We start from the raw sequence: 23,315 nt of genomic DNA on the forward strand, positions 1-23,315 counted from the left end.
ACAGAGCGTAACTTCACATGGAAAAATGGTGTATTATTTTGTTTTCGGCTACAATCACAGAAGCAGTCGCAAAAAGTGTTTTTGGTTTCCAGTGGAGAAGGGAAGACAAGGCGAATGAAAGACGTTGTGTCACCGAGTAGCTGCGTTCTCTCGCCTGCAAAGCTGCCTTGACACATTTGAGCTCCGTGTCATAAACAAACTGCAACACATGTCCACTTTCCCACCGCATCATCACTTTTTCTTTGCATTTTCACTTAGTTTGCATGTTTGCCTAAAAACTCAGAGAAAATGTTTTCCAGAAGTAGAGAAATTACATCACATGCATCATATCTTTCCCCTTTAGCGCCTGCCCTCAAACGAGACTGCAGTGCCCAATTAATTTTATTATTCTTTTAATGGGCTGACACCACTTTATGAACCATATAAAAATGTTTCAGAGTATCGGCAGATACTCAACACTGAATAACTCAGATTGGGAGCAAAAACAAAAACCCTCATTGGGACATACCTAATTTAATGTGTGATTTATTGTGTTTTTAATCATTGTACAGAGTTGCACTCATCACACTCCACAACATGTATGTGCCATACCTGAAGAGGCACAGTGAGGAAATCACTAAGAGCTGAGGCACTCACATGAACATGATGACAAAATTTCAGAGTCTTCAGACAGAGATAGATAGATAGATGCATACTTTATTAATCCCCTAGGGGAAATTCAGGTGTCCTGCAGCTCACAGGTATAGACAAAAGACAGCAACAGCAACCAAGCATTAAAAGTCAAAGGTGAGCAAACGGTGATGACACACGCACACGCACTCATCTTCAACCGCTTAGTCCAATTAAGGGTCGCGGGGAGCTGGAGCCTATCCCAACAGTCACGATGATGACAATGACGATAAAACATTACAAATATTAAAAATGTGATACCCGATAGATTTTAGCTATAATATGTGTGAAAAAACTGATGCAAGCATTTTATGTAAATAAATCTCAAGTATGAATGTCAAATCTCTGTTGTTGCAGTATAATTGGCTCCCAAATTTGTCCTTACACACCTTCGTACTTGCGATAAAAGGCTTAAGAATGATTTTCCACGTGGTATTACTGACATTTCTGTTCACACAGGATCAATAAAACCTGAGGTTACAGAAGTTAATGGCCCCTTCAAACATAACATGATTGAGGCAGAATGGCACTCATGGAAAACCAGAGCTGCACTCGAATGCCTTGTACAGCAGTCGCTACATCCATTCAGGCATGGCACATGCACTCTATATTTGCATGCTGCTCATGCCGGAAAACCATTCGAACGATGGCTAAGATGAGGTCGTGCTGCCATCTGATCGTGTTAGAAAAGGCTGGGTCATTTGTGCTGCCAGCACGAAAATAGAGAGCAGGTGATCACTTTTGAGCTGGCTGTCTGAATGGCCCCACATTTTCTAAGTCCCCCACAAGTGTTTTACACCCTCGCCCACAACACAAATGGCATACGAGTGTGTGGTGTGCCCTTCCCCTTCGCAACACAGATGGCGTGTGAGTGTATCATTCCCCCCCACACCACACCACAAGCCTATAGGACAGGTGTTGCTGCAGTGCAATGTGATTGCGGTCAGCAAAGCGCACACAGCTGGATGGCTGTCATGTCCATGATGGCGCAGCTGACAGCTGTGTCATATCGCAAACCCACACCACCACAACAGAGATGAAAATAAGAACCCAGCCCAGCTGCGTGTCACCGAACCAGTGTGCCAGCCAACCGGACAGGCACATCATGTGACACACAATTGCAACGTCCACACAGTCTGTCCATCATGTCACAGCCTGACTGACAGCCTCACAGAAAAATCAGCGTGGCCAACTCAATTGCCCCACAGGCTGGAGCTGTGAGCCCATCTATGTGAGTGTGTTGCAATGGGAAGGTGGGCGTGTCGCATATCATCATATATTGATTGACACGGTCACATGCACACATACGCACAACAGTTATGCGTATGTCAGGGGGCCATGGTTGGCATGTAATCACGTCATGGGTTGAATGGTAAGACAGGTCCTGACATTAACACATCAACGGCCGGACGCTTCCCCCCACACCCCCCACCCCATTGCGCACACACACGCAGCAAAGTGATCAGCTGTGTAGGAGCACACACACACACACACGCAGCTGAGCAATCATTTGATCCAGCCGCACGCATGCGCAGCAATTTGTTCAGAAGAGGGAGCCTCAAGCAGGACCTGCAGTGCGGTCAGGTGATCAGAGCTCACACACCGCAGCAGTTCAAGCAGATGCGAGAGCCCCATGCCTTCCCTCTCTCGAGGATATTACATCCATGAGCTGACCACACTGTGGTTCACACATGTACCCTGAGAATCAGTCAGTGCTTCAGACTGTGCAGAGCTGGTGATCGCTTGCTACATGCTGTGATACGCAGCGGGGCGTCGCACCATATGGGAATTATATTTTGTGGTGGACGAGGCATGTGAAAGCTGATGTTAGCAGCTCATGGTGCTGGCAGGATGAGAGAGTGGTCACCACAGGCTGCAGCTCCCGCTGGTGTATGCCCTACGCTATGAAATGCACCTGGAGCCGTTTTGAAGGTGAGCTTTTATTTCTGTTTATCTTGTGAAGGGTTGGCGAACAAGTTGCCCATATTCCTCCTACAGAGGTACATGGTGTTCATGTCATGATTGGTGTGTTACAGCTGTCTCATCCCGTTCAGCTGCGTTGTGACATGCATTGACTTGCTGTGGGCCAGCAATTCAATGCGTCGTGTTACAACCGTGATGATCATATTGTTTCACATACATTATCTAACTCATGGTAGAGAATGACAATGTATTTGGAATATAAGGTTTATAAGGTCTGGGAATTTGTGGCTAAACTTTCAGGTCTTCTTTTTAAGAAAATCCTTCTCCATACCACTTCATCATGAAGCTGTATAACCGGTGATACAAAATGAAGTCTGCGGGTCACAGAGCTTTCTCTTATCGTGCCCCTGTTCTGTGGAATGTTCTCCCTGTGTCAATAAAACAGTCAGATTCTGTGGAGATTTTCAAGTCCAGACTTAAGACGCACTTATTTTCCCTTTCATATGGCTAGCATACTAGTACAGTTTTGTTTTACGTTTTTTACTCTTTTAATTCATTTATTAGTTATTGGAGCGGGCTGCGGCCTCAACTTTACCTAAATTCTCGGTCTTTTAGTGAAGTTTAGGGCTAGTGGCCGGTGATCACCTTAGTATTTCTCTGTTTTTCTTGTTGTTTAATGATGGCAGATCATACAGTATTTTTTGTCTTTCTGATGCCTGATTCAGTTTTTTTCTCTGTTTAAGGCGCAGCTCCATCCAGAGATGGGAGTTGTATTTGTGTTGGTGACCCTCCTGTCCTGTGCACCAACAGCAATTCTTGTATATTCAGCCGTGAATTGTTCTGTGAATTGTTTCTGTAATTTATGTTTATAGCATGGCCCAAGCAGAGGGTCACCCCTTTGAGTCTGGTCTGCTTAAGGTTTCTTCCTCAGAGGGAGTTTTTCCTTACCACTGTTGCTCTGGGGGTTGGTAAGGTTAGACCTTACCTGTGTGAAGCGCCTTGAGGCAACTCTGTTGTGATTTGATGCTATATAAAGGAAATAAAAAAATTTGGCCCAAGCACCTAGGAACAAACATTTCTGAAATTATAGTACAGTTATATAATAGTTAACAGTTTCTACCTGATTAAAACCAGACTTTATTTTTATTACACTCAAGTGATTAAAAAGCATTGATAAGTTAATTTCCTATCTGAAAACTGTAAGAGTGGGTTTTTGTGAGTTGCACTAACACTACATTTTTGTTGTTTTCTTATTTTTAGCTGTTCCTTACATCACAGGCCATAAGCACAGTGAGAATAAGAATGAAGGTCAGAATGCTATGCTTTACTGTAAATCTCTGGGGTATCCTCACCCTGTCTGGACCTGGCAAAAATATGACAACGATGTTTACGAGTACACGGTAAGTCACATTCATGTGAGTGTAAATCAGAAAATATTTGTTTAATATACTTGTGTGCAGAAAAGATGTGTAGAAGTTGGAGCCTGACCAATCTATCCATCGGCCGATATGAGCCTTTCACAAACATATCGATATCAGCGTCATTTTTGCAGATGTGATAACTTTTATTTTCCTGAATAAATAATACAGCAAAACACTTTGGCTGTTGGAAATGGTGTCATTACATATACTCAACAAAAATATAAACGTAACACTTTTGGTTTTGCTCCCATTTTGTATGAGATGAACTCAAAGATCTAAACCTTTTTCCACATACACAATATCACCATTTCCCTCAAATATTGTTCACAAACCAGTCTAAATCTGTGATAGTGAGCACTTCTCCTTTGCTGAGATAATCCATCCCACCTCACAGGTGTGCCATACCAAGATGCTGATTAGACACCATGATTAGTGCACAGGTGTGCCTTAGACTGCCCACAATAAAAGGCCACTCTGAAAGGTGCAGTTTTTTCACACAGCACAATGCCACAGATGTCGCAAATTTTGAGGGAGCATGCAATTGGCATGCTGACAGCAGGAATGTCAACCAGAGCTGTTGCTCGTGTATTGAATGTTCATTTCTCTACCATAAGCCATCTCCAAAGGTGTTTCAGAGAATTTGGCAGTACATCCAACCAGCCTCACAACCGCAGACCACGTGTAACCACACCAGCCCAGGACCTCCACATCCAGCATGTTCACCTGCAAGATCGTCTGAGACCAGCCACTCGGACAGCTGCTGAAACAATCGGTTTGCATAACCAAAGAATTTCTGCACAAACTGTCAGAAACCGTCTCAGGGAAGCTCATCTGCATGCTCGTCATCCTCATCGGGGTCTCAACCTGACTCCAGTTCGTCGTCGTAACCGACTTGAGTGGGCAAATGCTCACATTCGCTGGCGTTTGGCACGTTGGAGAGGTGTTCTCTTCACGGATGATGCGAAGGAGATGTGTTGCACTGCATGAGGCAAATGGTGGTCACACCAGATACTGACTGGTATCCCCCCCATGAAACAAAACTGCACCTTTCAGAGTGGCCTTTTATTGTGGACAGTCTAAGACACACCTGTGCACTAATCAGCATCTTGATATGGCACACCTGTGAGGTGGGATGGATTATCTCAGCAAAGGAGAAGTGCTCACTATCACAGATTTAGACTGGTTTGTGAACAATATTTGACGGAAATGGTGATATTGTGTATGTGGAAAAAGTTTTAGATCTTTGAGTTCATCTCATACAAAATGGGCGCAAAACCAAAAGTGTTGCGTTTATATTTTTGTTGAGTGTAGGTTGTCCAGCAGAGAATGCTTCAATAGCATTGTTGCTGTCAAGCATGGACCTCTACCACCCTTCGGTTATATTAGCGACAAGAGACAGAGGCAAACCGACCAGCTGTCATTCATTACCAGAGACCAGTATATGGCCATCGGATATTGCAAAGACATTGTGTCTTTGTGACTTTGTGCAGCAGTGAGAAGTTGGATGTCTAGAAACTTCCTACTTTTAAACTCTGATAAGACTGAAATGATGGTTCTTGGTCCAGTGAGACATCGGCATCAATTTGACCAGTTAACGCTCAGCCTCAGCTCGTGTGTCATACATCACACTGACAAAGTGAGGAACCTTGGGGTAATTTTTGATCCTTTGTTGTCCTTTGGCCTCCACATTAGAAATATTACTAGGACTGCTTTCTTCCACCTGCGAAATATAGCGAAGATTCATCCCATCCTGTCTATGGCTGATGCTGAGACCCTGATCCATGCATTCATCTCTTCTCTTCTAGATTGGACTACTGCAATGTTCTATTTTCTGGTTTACCACAGTCTAGCATTAGGGGTCTCCAATTGGTTCAAAATGCTGCAGCCAGACTTTTGACATGAAGCAGAAAGTACAACCACATTACACCCATTTTGGCATCCCTTCACTGGCTTCCTGTCCCAGTGAGATCAGATTTTAAGGTTTTGCTATTAACCTATAAAATTTTTCATGGACCGGCACCTCCCTACCTAGCTGACCTAATTACACCTTACGTACCGGCCCGGGCTTTACGTTCTCAGGGTGCAGGACTACTTTGTGTCGCTAAGGTGAATAAGAAATCTGCGGGTCACAGAGCTTTCTTTTATCGTGCCCCTATTCTGTGGAATGATCTCCCTGCGTCAATAAAAGTCAGATTCTGTGGAGATTTTCAAGTCCAGACTTAAGACGCACTTATTTTCCCTTTCATATGGCTAGCATACTGGTACAGTTTTGTTTTAAGTTTTTTACTCTTTTAATTCATTTATTAGTTATTGGAGCGGGCTGTGAAGTTTAGGGCTAGTGGCCGGTGATCACCTTAGTATTTCTCTGTTTTTCTTGTTGTTTAATGCTGGCAAATTATACAGTATTTTTTGTCTTTCTGATGCCTGACTCTGTTTTTTCTCTGTTTAAGGTGCAGCTCCATCCAGAGATGAGAGTTGTATTTGTGTTGGCGACCCTCCTGTCCTGTGCACCAACAGCAATTCTTGTATATTCATCCGTGAATTGTTCTGTGAATTGTTTCTGTAATTTATGTTTGTAGCATGGCCCAAGCAGGGGGTCATCCCTTTGAGTCCGGTCTGCTTGAGGTTTCTTCCTCAGAGGGAGTTTTTCCTTACCACTGTTGCTCTGGGGGTTGGTAAGGTTAGACCTTACCTGTGTGAAGCGCCTTGGGGCAACTCTGTTGTGATTTGGTGCTATATAAAGGAAATAAAAAGAATTGGCCCAAGCACCTAGGAACAAACATTTATGAAATTATAGTACAGTTACATAATAGTTAAGAGTTTCTACCTGATTAAAACCAAACTTTATTTTTATTGGGTTTCTTCCTCAGAGGGAGTTTTTCCTTACCACTGTTGCTCTGGGGGTTGGCAAGGTTAGATCTTACCTGTGTGAAGCGCGTTGAGGCAACTCTGTTGTGATTTGTGATATAAATGAAAATAAACTGAAAATTGAAATCAAACTGAAAGCATCGTGTGTATTATCTAGGGTTGGGTATCGAGAACCGGTTCTTTTTTGGTATCGCTAAGAGATGATTTGAACTGCTGGCATCAATAGCCTTTTTGCCTAACAAGTCCCTTATCGGTCCTTCAGAGCAGCCGTTGTTTTTGAGGGTGTTTTTTGGGAAAATGATCATTTCTCTACGTTGATTACAGACTCTGCAGCAGGTCTGCAATCAACCATTTCTGCAGCACGGATCTGCTCTGAACCTTGAACCAATGAAGCAGTGCTTCGATCTGCTGCTTCATTGGTTCTTTGCTTCGCTCCTCTTCAGAAGCAGCAACTCCCCTTCTTATGCCCTCTCAAAGCCATTAAAATATGTAAATCATGAGTCACTTTTGTTTGGATTAAAGTGACTAACTGGGACTCCTGTCTTGTTACAAGAAAGAAACAAGAATCATCCACTGTTCGGTTGCTCCAAACGCTGCGCGGAGTTAGAAAGATAGAGTCCACTCAGAATTTACAACTTCAAAGCGAATTGCCGTTTAAATCAAATGACATCTCTTTTGAAATGTTGTAATACAACCAGTAAACTGTCATCAATCAAAATGTTTTTTTCCTCCCACAATGAGATGTCCTGTGCTGACATGCAGCAGCCCAAAACTGTATGGCTGCAGACCTGCAGACTCCAGCAGCCGTCTGAGTTCAGCTCAAACGTATGGAGAGACTTTCATACCATTAATGTCTGAAAGCTAATGCTTTTGACAAAAACTACAGGTTTTATTTATTTCTATTTATGTCCAGAGATCAAGGATCCATTGACCAATTTCATATTTATTTACTTTAAGACTCAATAAAATGATGTTGACATAGAAAACCTGTAAAGCCTACTTGTACAGGAGGTATCGATGACGGAATCGATAATGGTATTGATATTGATAAAATCTTATCCATACCCATCCCTAGGGTGTTGGTGTTTTACTCTTAATTGTGATCGTCACTGAGTTTTTAAAATGCCTTTCGAAAAGCGTTTTTTTACGACATCGTGCAAGTTTTATAAATCTGCGGACACTGATCTGTATAACAGATACAGAAAAATGGCTTATTCAAAGCGTGGCTGTCACAACAGTTGTCGTAAAGCAGGGCCAGTTGGTTGCTACGGTGATGCAGTGTGCCTCCTGCTGGAAGACGCTATTTTTAAGATAAATATAGCATGTGGACATTGCATACTTGATAGAGCTATCAAGTTTTTAAAAGAAAGTGTCTGTGTCACGGAGCGATGTCGGACAGAGGGAAGATGCAGAGAAAGACTGTGTCAAAAAGTTGGATAACAAATCAAGAATCCATGGAATTGGTGCTTGCTTGAATTTAAAGTAGTCTTCATGAACTGTCCAAATGTCTGTCCCTCCCGACTGCGCCTCGAAACTTGGCTTTTTTTCCCCATTCTGGCTGATTCGGACGGATCCCCGCTCATTCGTGGTAATTGTGATGGCGCCCTTATGTTTTGACCAATATGCACATACTGAACTGAAATAACTTCTTACAGAGATCCCCTTTAATTTGGTTAAATTGATGAAGCCCCCAAAACACCAAACTGACATAGATAAACTGCAGAAATCACCAAGAAGTACAATCCAGTAACCACAGTGTTTGTGGGGACATCTTTATTGGTCATAGAAGCTCTTTTTCACTGTATTTAGAAAAGTTGACATGTTTCCATACATACCACTGAGCTCCTCAGCAGCTCTTGCTCTGCTCAGCGGTGTGCTGGCAGCTCCCTTGCCAGTCAGAGCAAGGTGCTGGGAGTCTACTCTGCCCCCTTCAAATGACATGGCTCTATTTGGGTGTCACATAAAAACAAATAATGAATGCTTTCCCTAAAGGCAGTGGAACAAATGTTTTCCTTTGTTTGCAGATGGAATATTTCATTCAGTTTGGCTGATGCCTCATTGAATAGAACATTTGAGTTTTCAACTCAAGCAAATGTTCTTATGGTTACCCCCATAAGCATTCATTGTTTATATCCTATGAGTGCAACTGGCTTGAAAAAACCCAGATACACACAATGTGGAAACATTTAAACTATCATAGATAAACACGAACAGATTTAGCCACAAGAATGACTGTGTAGCACTTTAATACTTACAGTATAAGTTCAGGTCAGTGCTAATGTTTTTAGTGTTATCATTTTTAACATTTAATATCGAAGATTTGGCCTCCATTGGGATGTTACCAAGCATGTTAATTCACAGATAATGGCATGCTAATGTTGGGGATTTTCTCACTGGCTCATCCCCTCCTGGTAATTTAATGTAGGGAGCGAACTCGGAAGACGACTCAAAGTCTGACAGGAAACGGACTTCAATTTTAGATTTCATATTAAAAGATGCCTTCACTGAACAGAGAGTTGCTACGACAGCTTGCAAGCTCCCCTCACCCCATGCTCTCTACCTCTTCTGTCTGTTCTTGGCTCACCCCCAGGTGGGCGTGGATCAGTAACATTATATTATTGGTTGAAAGAGTGCTGCATTTGACATTTATATGCGGTGACTGCTCATGTGGTATGTAAACGGTATGTGTAAAAGTAAAACTGTGTTTTGTCTGTGTAGCGTGGTAAGCAAAGGACAGTATGCATCATGGCGTCCATCGCCCCAGAGGAGATATGAAGTTATCAAATAGGCCGAGGCCAGCGTCATTAGACATACTGTCCAACACTAACTATGCTCACAATTTTGTTATGTAGGAACTTGTGTAGTTAACCTGCTAACACTTTGGATGTTGAGATAAGGATTAACGTTTATGTGCTGCACCATCAAACACGATTCATGAGCATGTGGTTTGTCAGTGTAATATTTGTTAGCGTCTTGGAACTTTGCTGCCAAAGTTACTTAATTGAATAGCTACAGTATGATGATGGTTCTATTTGTTTATGAACAGGAGTTTGAAGTGTCAGATCATCCACATCAGTAAGGCAGCCAGAGGACATGCACCTTGTCCTTTCGTAACCCTTTTCCTAATTATTTCCACTACTAGTGTTAAAATGTTGATTACATAGCAAGTACGAACAAAATGCCACTTGCTGTAAACTTTTCAATACTTTATCACTTATCTGGATGAATGAAAACCTTCCATAGACAGGTTTCCACCTCAACAGAAAAACTGCTGCTACCCTCAGATTTGTATGTCGTTGAACGACTCAAAGAATGGAAACTTCCAGAAACAATATAGTCCTCTGACTAAGGATGCAGTGCAGGTAATGTGATGCAGGTTCAACAATGAGGTCCAGTACAAGCTAAAAACTGAAATACAAAAATATATGATGCAATCAGAGCTGGAGAAATTCATTTAAATATCACCAAATCACAACTAAAGTTACACAAAGGTGCTACATATAAGGAAAAACTTACCCACTCCCTGAACAAGCACATTGGCAACAGTGATAAGGGAAAAACCTCCCTCAGGCATTTTTGGATTATAGGAAGAAACGTCAACCTTAGACTCAGTGGGATGACCATCTGTGCTGGCCATACTAATAAATAAAACAAAAGCACAACAAGGAATTGTCAAGCAACCACATACGAGTCCACTGATCACATTGAATTCTTAAAAGACAAGCACGAGGTGAAGAGAATAGTGTCACTAAATTGGACTATGTATAATTGACAAGTCAGTGATTCTACTGATGCCATATCAGTTATTAAAATAACACATTCTCCAGTTTTCTCCCCAGTCCCAATACATGTCTGACAGCCCCCTCCTCATATGATGCCTAGCCAATCCGCATGCTAATTTTGAAATAGCTCCCATGTAGATGTCATACATCCCAGTACTGCCTCAGGTATTTACAACTCCTTCAGTCTTCACAGGAACTCACTTACACACTGTTATATTGTTCATTAATATGCTGTGTTTGGCTGGTCAAGCATACCTTTGCAATAATAATGTCATAGTTGTACAGATACAATTTACTAATATTTGTGATCCTTTTTCTGCAGAAACGGTCACCTTTCACATGGCTGTTCCACTGTGGCAACATCCCATCTTATTTTTTTTTTCTTTTCCATTCAGGATATTGACAACTCATCTGGGCGCTTCTTCATCACTAGCAGAGACAACTACACTGAGCTGAACATTATCAACCTGGATATTGCTTTAGATCCAGGCCAGTACCAGTGCAATGCCACCAATGTGATTGGGAACTCCACTGTCACCTCTGTGCTGAGGGTTCGCAGCCACTGGGCGCCTCTGTGGCCTCTTCTGGGTGTTTTGGTTGAGGTCATCATTTTGGTCATCATCATTGTTGTTTATGAGAAGCGTAAGAAGCCAGAGGACTTACAGGACGGTGAGTCACAAGCTGTGTCGGTTGGGCTCTTGTTATTACTTTGTTCTTTTTATTATTACACTGTGGAATGTAGAGGAGGAAAAATAGCTTTATTGATTTACTGCATATATATCCTGTGACTTTTTGAGACTATTTCTTTTTGCATTCAAATTCCCCATGAGTGTGGAGTTAAGAGGAGTGACGCTTTCTTTTCTTTTCTGTGTCTGCTGATGGTCATTCATTTTCCAGAAGCACAGAAATCTGACACTGTGTGACACTGCTGTGCCTGTTTTCAATAATTCAGTGTGCTGACGTTAACCCAGCAGGCAGGCACTGCCACAGGAGATGACGCCTTCTCAGGGCATTTTCACCAGTTAATATTCATGAGAAATATGATGCTGCAGTGTTTGTAACAGGTGGACAGTTCTTGATAATTTGTGGCTTTTCCAGGACCTTTCATGTCCTGTAGCTCCTCCAGGCTTAACTGTAGTGTATCAGTCGATATCAAATGATTTTTACAAGACCTCATTAACAGGAGTTGTCAGTTACGCACTCGTGGTATTTTGATGACCTTTGTCTTTTCAAATGAATGCTGGATGGTGTGACATGCTGTTTAAAATATCCAGTGAAAGTTCACGTGTGAAATTATGATTGTGATATATTTTCATTTCTAACTTTTAAACTGACAGAATTGAACTTGCAGAAATCTTAGTATCTGTCGAAACTTTGAATACAAGGTTTTAGTGATCGCATATTGCTGAAATCACATATCAGAATACTTGCATGAATTGTTAATTCATATAGTACATGTAGTACATTGCTTTAAATCAGAGGAGCTTTGGCTGTTGAATATTTTAACAGATTGTTGTAATGTTTCTCATCCTTCCCTTTTTCCAAATTGCGTAACCTAAACCGTGTTTGTGGTAAGTGTGAGATGCTGCATGCCTCATTAATTTCAATAAGCATTCAGTTTCATCTCCTTCCAATTTAAAGCTTGCATACGGCATTATTCTGTTTGACCTTTTTATGTTTATTACAAATGTTCAGCAGCATTTCTTGCTTGATTTGAAGATTTTACTCGAGAAAAAGATTTGCCACACATTTGTTCAAGTGGCACTCTGCTTTCCACGGTGCAAAGGCATGCAAGTTAAATGAATGAATGAATGAATTCAAATTATGTTATTTTTCCGCACTGCTTCAGTGATGTTATTATCTCCAGCAGAAAGCTAATTTTTGATGGGCCTGCTTTTCGCTATTCAGTGTTTCCCCTATGATAGTACAGGCTTGGCTGGCCACCAGACCAGTGAAACCCCCTCAGGCCAGAAATATTTTTAAAATAACATCAAAATCCATTTAGTTAGACATCAATAATCATTTTGGCATATCTGCAGTGCAAGCATCACCACTGCAATGCTGTATAAGGCTACTCAATTTTTATTTCCTTTTTTGCTGTGCTCCACACATAAGTCAAACACCTGTTAATTACTTTTTGTTGTGGAAGTCACTCACTATAAGGTCATTTTCACATGACGGCATAACAGTTAAAGAAGTATAGCTGAAATGTGATTCTGTTGTGTGAACTGACAGTCTTTTGCGCTGCAGACTCATTTTACTTGATCACTAAATATCATGTATTTGTTAAACATGTAAAACTGTGTAACAGGCTTTGATTCATGTAGTTTTTCATGCAGGTCTTAATATCCAAGGAGCAGATTTGAAAATGAAAACAGAGTTGATCAAATAAGTAAATAACTATTATTTAGGGCACCTTCACACATAGTACAAATGTGGTCGAAGTGCACATGAAGCAGAAATACGTGTAAAATTGTAACTGCCTCCAATGCCTCGTACACCTGTTGCAACAACTATTTGCACACACCAGCGGCTGAAAGACAGTGTGTGCGCTGTGATAGCCCATCGAACCCTCTCGTGGCAGGTGTTGGCCAAATTCCAGCTGGCACACACGAATGTCTAACACCGCTCGCTTGGCACTTAGAAAATGTGTGGCCATTCACACTATTAGCACAACAACCGTCAGAAGACGGTCACTGTCAAGCTGGATGTGAAACTTGTCTACGTGCCCCCACGAGTGTGGCTTTGCAGTCAGCAACACACATGTGGTCTGCATGTGTATTGCCACGTGCGTGTGTCGCGCTCCCCTTGTGCCCCCCCAGAACACATGTGGCATACGTGTGGTTCACGCCCCCGCTCCCCAACACATGTGGTGTGCCAGGAGGGGGGGGAGCACACTTGCATAAAATGCTGATATACAGTTGTGCTCAAAAGTTTAAATACCCTGGCAGAATTTTTGCTTTTTTGGCCATTTCTAGAGAATATGAATGACAATACAAAAATTTTTTTTTACTCATGGGTAGTGGTTGGGTGAAGCCATTTATTGTCAAAAACGGTTTCCTCTTTTTAAATCAAAATGACGAGAATAACCCAAATGACCCTGATCCAAAGTTTACATACCCCTGTTCTTAATACTGTGTATTTCCCCTTTAACATCAACGACAGCTTGGAGTCTTTTGTGGTAGTTTTGGACGAAGCTCTCTGATGGTAAAGCTGCCACTGAATATGTCTTGGACTTTATTTACATTAATTACAAAGAAATACAAACAGTATGGCACTTTATGGTAAATCTGCATGGAGTAGACAGTTCTCAAAAACTGAGTGACTGTGCAAGACACACAGACAACCCAGGAGAAGTTATGGGCTTATGTGCCTGTGATTGGAGATATTGTGCACAGTGCAAGCTTTGCATTTTGCATCACTACTCTTAGCTTCATAGTGGAGTAGAGAGAAGGATTTTCTTTCACCAAAATAGATCCAGGCTTGCATCTCAGATGTACTTTCTGGCAATTTGTAGCTAAACGTTCAGGTCTTCTTTTTAAGAAAATCCTCCTCTATACCACTTCATCATGAAAATGGATAACTGGTGATACAAAATGTAAAGCTTGCACTGTGCATAAGTTCTCCAATCACAGCCACGTAAGCCTATAACTTCTTCTGGGTTGTCTGGGTGTCTTTCCTCACTCTTCTCCTTCTTGCACAGTCACTCAGTTTTTGAGAACTGTCTACTCCATGCAGATTTACCATAGAGTGACATATTGTTTTTCTTTGTAACTGATGTAAATAAAGTCCAAAACATATTCAGTGGCAGCTTTACCATCAGAGAGCCTCGTCCAAAACTACCACAAAAGACTCCAAGATGTCATTGATGTTAAAGGGGGCAATACACAGTATTAAGAATAGGGGTATGTAAACTTTGGATCAGGTTAATTTGGGTAGTTCTCTTGTCATTTTATTTAAAAAGAAGCAACACAGTTGTTTGACAATAAATGGCTTCACCCAACCACTAACCATGAGTGGAAAAAAGTTTTTGTGTTGTCATTCATATTCTCTTAAAAATGGCCAAAAAAGCAAAAATTCTGCCTGGGTATGTAAGCTTTTGAGCACAACTGTATGTCACATGGGGGCCGGACAGGCAGGTTAGAGCGCACACAGCACAGCGAGGTGCCTGTCAGCTGCTGACCAGAGACTCACTGGCAGCTCACATAACACAGACAGTGACACGGTGGTGTGTGCGCTGAAATCATGGGGTGTGTCCGCCCGCAGGAGCGGCTGTTGAGATCTCTGGTTCTTGACATCCCAGCTGGAGAACACGTACCGTGTTTGGATGGACATGAACTAACAGCTCCCCACTGTGAGGCACGTGTGTCTGCTTGTTGTTGTCATGCAGACATACATAAAAACCTATATTGATGTTACAGTGGGCTGCAGCGAGCAAGCGCACGCCACACACATTGACATGTTGCCCAGGTGAAACGGATCGTCAGATCATAACACACATAGGGCAATCTGAATGTCACGTCACCCACGTGAGCTCTGTTCCACATGATGGGGTGTCTGTCCTGTGGCGCAGTGTCCACAAGACATGCGTGTCGGGCCAGACACACCGCCAGCAGATGTGGACATAAGAGCGCCATGCTTCATCATTCATGTTATTTCATGACTGTACATCTGTTACCATGGTCATCTACAGAGGAACAGATGGATCATACTTGTATTGTCCACTTGATAAGAGGGATTCAATAAAATGCGGTGTTTTTATATGGTGTGTAGTTTTGTTTTTTAAATACGTCCATGTCCTTCTTGATATCTGGCATTTTCTCACACCTTTTACAGGACAGTGATGGTAGCTCAGTGGTAAAGTTTCTGGGTGCCAATCAGAGCTTTTGGAAATTGCAGGTTCGAATCCTGTGGGTGGCATGGATTTTTTATTTTTTTTAATTTTCACAGCAGCTGCGCGATGTGGTTGCATGCCGTTATGATGCCGTGAGAATATTCAGAATGCAGTTAGAGTCCACCTTGACTGCTGTATGATATTTTTCCACCCCAGACGCACCTCGAAAGTAGAGAGCATGTGCTCTATATTTGGGCTGGCCATACAACTGTCTCTGACTGTTTGGAATGCCCTCAGAATGCTGTAGGAAGTTTTTGAATGCGCCTCAGTCGACTTTTCATTCGGACAGCATTTGGGCTCATTCGGCCTTGGTGTGACGGGGTAGAACAGAAATACCTCCCAAAAGCTTTAATATTACCTCATATTATTAAAATATTTCCCCAAATTAAATGGGATTATCACTGTATTCCAGAATTATTAAAAATAAACACCCTGATATACTAAGTGAAAATTGTAACATCATACAGCAATACCACCATAATTGAGGTGATAAAAATGTTGTAAAAAATACACTTTGTAGTGCAGCAATAAATCATGTTCATGATGTTCTATTTTTAGAAGTTCATATATTTGTTATTGTTTTAAATGAGAACAAAGTGTTTCACTTGTGTGTTTTGTGCCTCTTGAGTACCTAACAATTTTCTGCACTGTGCATGACACAATTTGAGTGTTTTCCTGTAAGTAACACTGGGCCTGGAAAAAAGAAAGAAATTCTAGGGGAAACACTGTTATCCTCTTTAAGTGAAATTTGTGAGCACTTTTTGTATGCGCATAGTGGTGCTTTTTAAAAATTATTTATTTAAATATTGCCTGTTTGTCACTTGTCTGTTTTTTGCTGCTGAGTTTTATTGCACTTTGCATGAGACTGATTTTTATGTGGTATGATAGACTATTTCCAGTTTTGCCTTTTCAACTATGCTACGTTGTCATCTTGTAACAGTCTGTACATACACTGAAAAAAGAAAATACTTGAGCCAACTTAATTGGATTGTGTCAACTGGTAACACCTGAATGAATTAAGTTCTTTGAAATTGAGTTAATAAGTTAGATTAACACATGTTCATCTAATTTATTAACTTAATTTCAAAGAACTTAATTAATTTAGGTGTTACCAATTGACACAATTCAATTAAACTGGTTCTATTTTCAGTAGAGCAACTGCAGTACATCTGGACCAGGTTAACCCTCTGTCAGTCGCAGCTTCTATACATGTTGTCATTCTGAGTACTATCTGTAAAACCCAGTGTCACTTCATCATCGTGTGCAACATCCTTGTGATTATTTTGTTCATCATTTCTCCATATTTTCCCTTGTTGCCTCAGATGATGACCCAGCTGGACCAGTGTAAGTATAAATATTGTACTATAACTATAGCAACACTGGTAACTTGGCAAAGTGTAGTTAGTTGTAGCTCATCATGCTGTATCTCCTCTTGGCTGTCTGCGGAGGTCTGTGTGTGCAGGATACATCAAGTCTGGGTCCCAGGTACAAGCACCATGTGCCATGCATTGCTACATTCTGAATGTGATTAATTACAATAAAAGCAAAATGTTTCCAAGAGTTTGCAATTGGCAGTTTGCCTGCTACAATGGTGTCCTTGTTATTTAATCACCGCACTTGATGCTCAAAGAACTTGGAGTGTTGTCAAAGGAGTTTTTAGGATTCTCATAAATGAAGAATCACAAAAAAAAAAAACACATCTTGCTTATACAAAAATTTTAACACAGTTACATTCACTTAATTATAATCAGTAAAATAAACTACAGCTCTATAATTTGATGTTTCATTAAAGTAACTGTAGATATAATCATTAAGGCAAAGGAACAGGAAAGAAATGTCAAAGGAAGCAATGCCACCTGTACTGGTCATTTTCATTAATGTGACCCAGGTCTGGTGTATAACTCCACACCGAAAACTAGTTTGTGTGTTTGATGTACACCATAGCTACATATTATTATTATTCATGAAGAAGAAGAATATATGAATTATTTTGTTATATTAACTGTTTAACTATGTAATGTTTAAAATGTCTGACTTTAGATATATTGAGATGTCTTTTATGTATTTTCTTTCCTAATTTTGTTTGCAACTTATTTTGATTTAGAGTATTTCGACATAAAGCATTTGTCTGTCCTGAAAGTGCTCTTAAAGTGCTACAAATTATGTGTGTGTGTGTCAGTGTGAACAATAGTAATTTCCTGTGGACAACATACAAAATGCATAAACACAGGAAAACCAAAATCAAATCAACATTTTTTTGTCTATGGCCACACTTTGCCCTTTAAGCAACAGTTCTACTTGGTACACGGTGCGTCTGAAAAGTATTCACGGCACTTCACTTTTTCCACATTTTTTTTTGTTGCTGCCTTATTTCAAAATGGATGAAATCCATTTTTTTCCTCAAAATTCTACACACAATACCCCATAATGACAGTGTGAAAAATGCGTGTTTTTTGACTCTTACAAATTTATAAAACAAACAAACAAAAAATAAATCACATGTACATAAGTATTCACAGCCTTTGCCATGAAGCACAAAATTGAACTCAGGTGTGTCCTGTTTCCACTGATCATCCTTGAGATGTTTCTACAGCTTAATTGGAGTCTACCTGGGGTAAATTCAGCTGATAGTACATGATTTGAAAAGGCACACACCTGTCTACATATAAGGTACCACAGTTGACAGTGCATGTCAGAGTACAAACCAAGCATGAAGTCAAAGGAATTGTCTGTAGATCTGTAGAAAGGATTGTCTCAAGGCACTAATCTGTGGAAGGATACAGAAACATTTCTGCTGCTTTGAAGGTCCCCAATGAGCACATTTACTTTTGCGCACATCCAATCTTATATTAGACCAGGTGCACAATAATCAGGAATTCCAGATAGAAAAAAAGTTGCCTGAAGAAGACCTTGTGGTCAAAACGTTGCTTTTTCAGTCAATAAAAAATTTTTGGGCACTTTAAACCAGTGTGCGGATTTTCCCTGTTTTCTGTCTGTATGGTAGAGTGGCCAGACAGAAGACACTCCTTAGTAAAAGGCAGATGGCAGCCCACCTGGAGTTTGCTAAAAGGCAGCTGAAGGACTCTCAGACCATGAGAAACAAAATTCTCTGGTCTGATGAGACAAAGATTGAAGTCTTTGGTATGCATGCCAGGCGTCATGTTTGGAGGAAACCAGGCACCATCCCTACAGTGAAGCATGGTGGTGGCAGCATCATGCTGTGATGTTTTTCAGTGGCAGGAACTGGGAGACTAATCAGGATTGAGAGAAAGATGAATGCAGCAATGTACAGAGACATCCTGGATGAGAACCTGTTACAGAGCGCTCTTGACCTCAGACTGGGGCAACTGTTCATCTTTCAGCAGGGCAGTGACCCTAAACACACAGCCAAGATATCAAAGGAGTGGCTTCAGAACAACTCTGTGAATGTTCTTGAATAGCCCAGCCAGAGCCCAGACCTGAATCCGATTGAACATTTCTGGAGAGATCGGAAAATGGCTGTGCATCGATGCTCCCCATCCAACCTGATTGAGCTTGAGAGGTGCTGCAAAGAGGAATGGGCAAAACTGCTCAAAGATAGGTGCGTCAAGCTTGTGGCATCATATTCAAGACGACTTGAGGCTGTAATTGCTGCCAAAGGTGCACCAACAAAGTATTGAGCAAAGGGTGGATGAATACTTATGAACATGTGGTTTCTTAGTTTTTTATTTTTAATAAATTTGCTAAAATTTCAGAAAAGCTTTCATGTTGTCATTATGAGGTGTTCTGAGTAGAATTTTTAAGGGGAAAAAATGGTTTTCTCCATTTTGGAATAAGGCTGTAACATAACAAAATGTGGAAAGAGTGAAGCGCGGTGAATACTTTCCGGATGCACAGTATCACATAATCAGATTTTTGTTGTGTGGTTCTGTGTATGATTAAACAGTTATACTAAAAAGGTGCTTCTGATGAACCGTGTTAATCTACACAGCAGTTTTATTTTAGGTCTTAAACCTCCTTCCCTCTCTATCTATCTATCTATGGTATATATGGTTGCTATGGTTATGGTTAGAGTTAGGAGAATGGGAAGATTATAAATAGCAAAATAAAGTATCACAAAAAGCGGGCGCTGGATTTTTGACACAGAACGGCCCCGGAATGTTCTCTGCTTTATGACGCCGAAAAATTGGACCGGAAACTTTCAATTATTTTTCTCAGTTTGCAGGTTTTTTGCGTTTCACTTTGACTTTGACTTTCACTTTGTGCACAGCTATTTCATTTGTGATGGATTTTCTCATTAATGGGATAACCAAATGGCATGACATGTTTATGGATGACCTCTGTCCGTTTAAGTGTAATGTAACACATCATGTGATTTTCAACTTCCGGGTCCAAACAAAAAAGGCGCACTGTCATTAACATTGAGAACTGCACTGAGACGCTCTGATCAGGCTGCACTTAAACCGTTGCAAACGGACAACAGCATTAAACATCGCAACATAAAACTCTTTGTATACGAGGTCTGTTAGAAAAGTATTGGACCTTTTTATTTTTTTCAAAAACCATATGGATTTGAATCACGTGTGATTGCATCTGTTGTATGGCTGGGGGGGCCTGGCTGCCTTTTTGTTTCTGTCTTTTGTTTTTCCTTCCAGGTGGCTTGCATTTGGGACTGAGTGGCTGTGTAGCTGAGTTTATCAGGACCTCACCCTGATCACCTGAGGCTGATCACCCGCGGCTCGTCAGGACTCACAGCTGTGGTGCATCTACATGGATTGGAACATGGTGGCATTTAAGACTGGAGTACACAGTGTGTATTTGCCAGAGACTCGACCTTGTGACCAGACGGGTGAGATCGTCGTCTCAAGAGCCATCTCATCATCAGTGGATGCAGAGAACGTCCAGGTTTGATGCATGGTCTGTGAAAGAGGAGGGGGTGAGGTCTCACGCTGGTCAGCACACTTCCTGAGGTACGTTAGATTTTGTGACTAACATTTATACAGTCAGTAAATGTGGTGTCCCTCACACCTTATTATATTGAGCTGTATGTTGGTCGTTTAAATCAGCTTCCACTGCAGTGGAGTTTTGTGAACAGGGTGTTCTATGCCTGCAGGGTGGGAAGCTGATTTGCAATTAAGCCAGGAAGTGTTTGCTGTTTGTACACCTTTGAGTGGTCTCTCTGTGTGTTGAGTGTGGACTCCCATAATGATTTCTTCTTTCACAGACTCGGTTTGTCGCGGCCACCTGGGGGGTGTTGGCGGGGTCCTTGGGTCCGAACCGGTTCTGGCTCCGGACCGTTAGCGCTGCTGGGAGCGCACCGCATTCCACCACGCCAGACCGCGCACTTTTATATTTTTCACATCACTGTTATGTTTATTAAACTCTGTTATCCTTTGTACCGTGCTCTGCTTATTTTATACTGGGTCCTTCAAACGCTGGTCGGTTCTCCGGGCTGCGTCCGACACATAACAGCATCAGCCAAGCTTGAACCTTCGTGCACATGCGTGAGTTTTTTCATGCCTGTCGGTTGCGTCATTCGCCTATGAGCAGGCTTTGAGTGAGCACTGGTCCACCCCTCTCGTCGTTAAGGAAATGGCAGAATGATTTTGAGCTTTGCTGCATCAATTTTTTCCTGAAACTGTGAGAGACCTCCAGGTGGACACCATTCAGAAAATTAATATGGCTTTCAGGGACGATTTTTTGGGGATTACACAGATTAAGGAGTGCTCCAGCCGGTTTAAAGACCGCCCACAGCGTCTGAGAGCACGGCGCGCTCCGAGCGCCGATCCACATGCTGACACCCCGCTGAAACAACCAGATCATTTCCAACGTGAAGGCTTTGTTGATCCGGGATGTTGTCTGACTTTCACAAAAAGGCAGAAGGCATGGACATCAGCACTTTATTGGCACATTCCACTGTTACAGGAGTTTTTTTCATGGAAAAAGAAGCAGATGAATGCGCCACCGTGCCGTTCATGGCGCGGGACAAAACCACCTCCGTGTTGGTCTCAGGACGGCTTTCAGGTGGCTTTCAGACGGCTTCCGGTTGCTTTTCAGTCGTGTGAATATCCGAGAAATTGAGCATGAGCTGGACATGCCCTAACATGTCCTGTGAGGCTTCATCACGGCGTTGCTTTGCGCCATGTGGCTCTGCCGCGACGCGCGGGATTCCTATGCTCCTCTTTATATATATATATATATATATATGATGTTTGAAATTCGGTTTGCGTTTATTAAATTCCACGCAGATTAAACATAGCAGACACGGATTATTTGGAATATTTGTTTTAGCAAGTTTTCAGGGTCTCATGCATGCAGTCTCTTATTAACATTGATGAAAAGCATAAAAAAATTACATTTTAGTAGTACAGTGGAACCTTGATTGACAAGTTAAATTTTTTCCATGACCAAGCTCGTAAGCCAATCTGCTCAAATTTCAAACAAATTATCCCCCTTGAAAATAACTAAAATAATTTTAATCCGTTCCAGCCTTGTAAAACATCCCCAAATCACTCTAAATTCTGAAAAAAATTATTTTTTTGTTAACAAACAAACATGTATGTTTTACCTGTGCATAATAAAATATATAAAGTAAAAGAAAAGTTTTTTTTTTTTAAAGTGTTCTTACCTTAGAAACAGACGAGGTGGAGTTAACAGTTAACGGAGGTGGAGGCGGAGAAGGGAGGGACAGAGGTTTCAGCACACTGTAAACACAAACTAAACTTAAACTGTAGATCCTCTGTTGTTATATACGTCCTCTGTGGCATTTTTTTCCAGAATAATCCAGTTTTGTCACAGTTAAACACTTGTTGCAGGACATAGCCTTCCTTGGCAATAGCAAAATCTGTTGCCTTAACGTCCACACTAGAAGCGTCTCCCCCTTCTTCTCTCCGAAGCGTGACCTGTAACTCAGATTTCTGCTCATATTTCAAACAAAAATATGGGCCAAGCAATGGCTTGTATTTCAAAAAACTCGTATGAGGTTCCACTACAATTGTCGACATTGTCTTGTTTTGACCCCGAAACAGATTTATCACGTGATGCGTTACATCAGAGCTTAACAACAGGGTTGAAACCACAGTATAAATTGTGATGGAACTACGCCAGTAGATGGCACTACAAAACTTTTTTTTTAATTTCAGAGCTCAAACATGCTCCAAAATTCATGTAGATCTTGCCTGAGAGACTTACAAGGCTTCTTTCTGCGCCCCTGGATCTGTGGTAGTGGGGGGGATGCTTGGAACCTTAATATTTGCTTGCAAATATAGTTTAATTTTAGATTTATTTGATAACCAGTTGTGGCCTCTTAACCCTAACCCTACATATCAAAGGTTGTGGAACATTTTTTGTGTTTGATTGTTAAACTATATCAATCTTTCAATCAACATTTATTTATAAAGTGCTTTACAGCGCCAGATGGTGTTCACAGTGCTAAACAGTAAAAACAGAGATTCAGAGAAATAAAATACATACACAGTAAAATTTAAAACAGCACATAAAAACACAACATGTCACCTCCCCACTAGGTGTTGAAAGCCATCTTAAATAAATAAGTCTTTAACTTAGATTTTAAAAGTGCTATGTCAGGAGTAGTGCATAAGTAGCTTGTTCCACAGTCTGGGGCTAGCTACCGCCAAGGAACAATCACCCCAGAATTTATATTTTGACCTTGGAACATCTAAGTAAAGGTGGCCAGATGACCGTAATGTCCTACTGTAAGTGTGCAAAGTTAAAGTTTCAGACAGGTAAGGAGGTGCAAGGCCATAAATAGCTTTAAAA

At 41.3% G+C, this 23,315-nt stretch overlaps 1 protein-coding gene across 1 annotated transcript in view; it reads left to right on the forward strand.

Moving 5' to 3' along the window:
* The window catches only part of nptna (neuroplastin a), a 47,947-nt gene that overhangs the window by 15,444 nt on the left and 9,188 nt on the right, over positions 1-23,315 (forward strand). Inside the window, exons 4-6 of the mRNA XM_034176245.1 lie at positions 3,853-3,992; positions 11,059-11,332; positions 16,892-16,901. Of these exons, the coding sequence (XP_034032136.1) occupies positions 3,853-3,992; positions 11,059-11,332; positions 16,892-16,901 (424 nt within the window). The remainder of the gene's footprint in view (positions 1-3,852; positions 3,993-11,058; positions 11,333-16,891; positions 16,902-23,315) is intronic.

This window comes from Thalassophryne amazonica, chromosome 8, assembly GCF_902500255.1.
Source record: "Thalassophryne amazonica chromosome 8, fThaAma1.1, whole genome shotgun sequence".
Lineage (NCBI taxonomy): Eukaryota > Metazoa > Chordata > Actinopteri > Batrachoidiformes > Batrachoididae > Thalassophryne > Thalassophryne amazonica.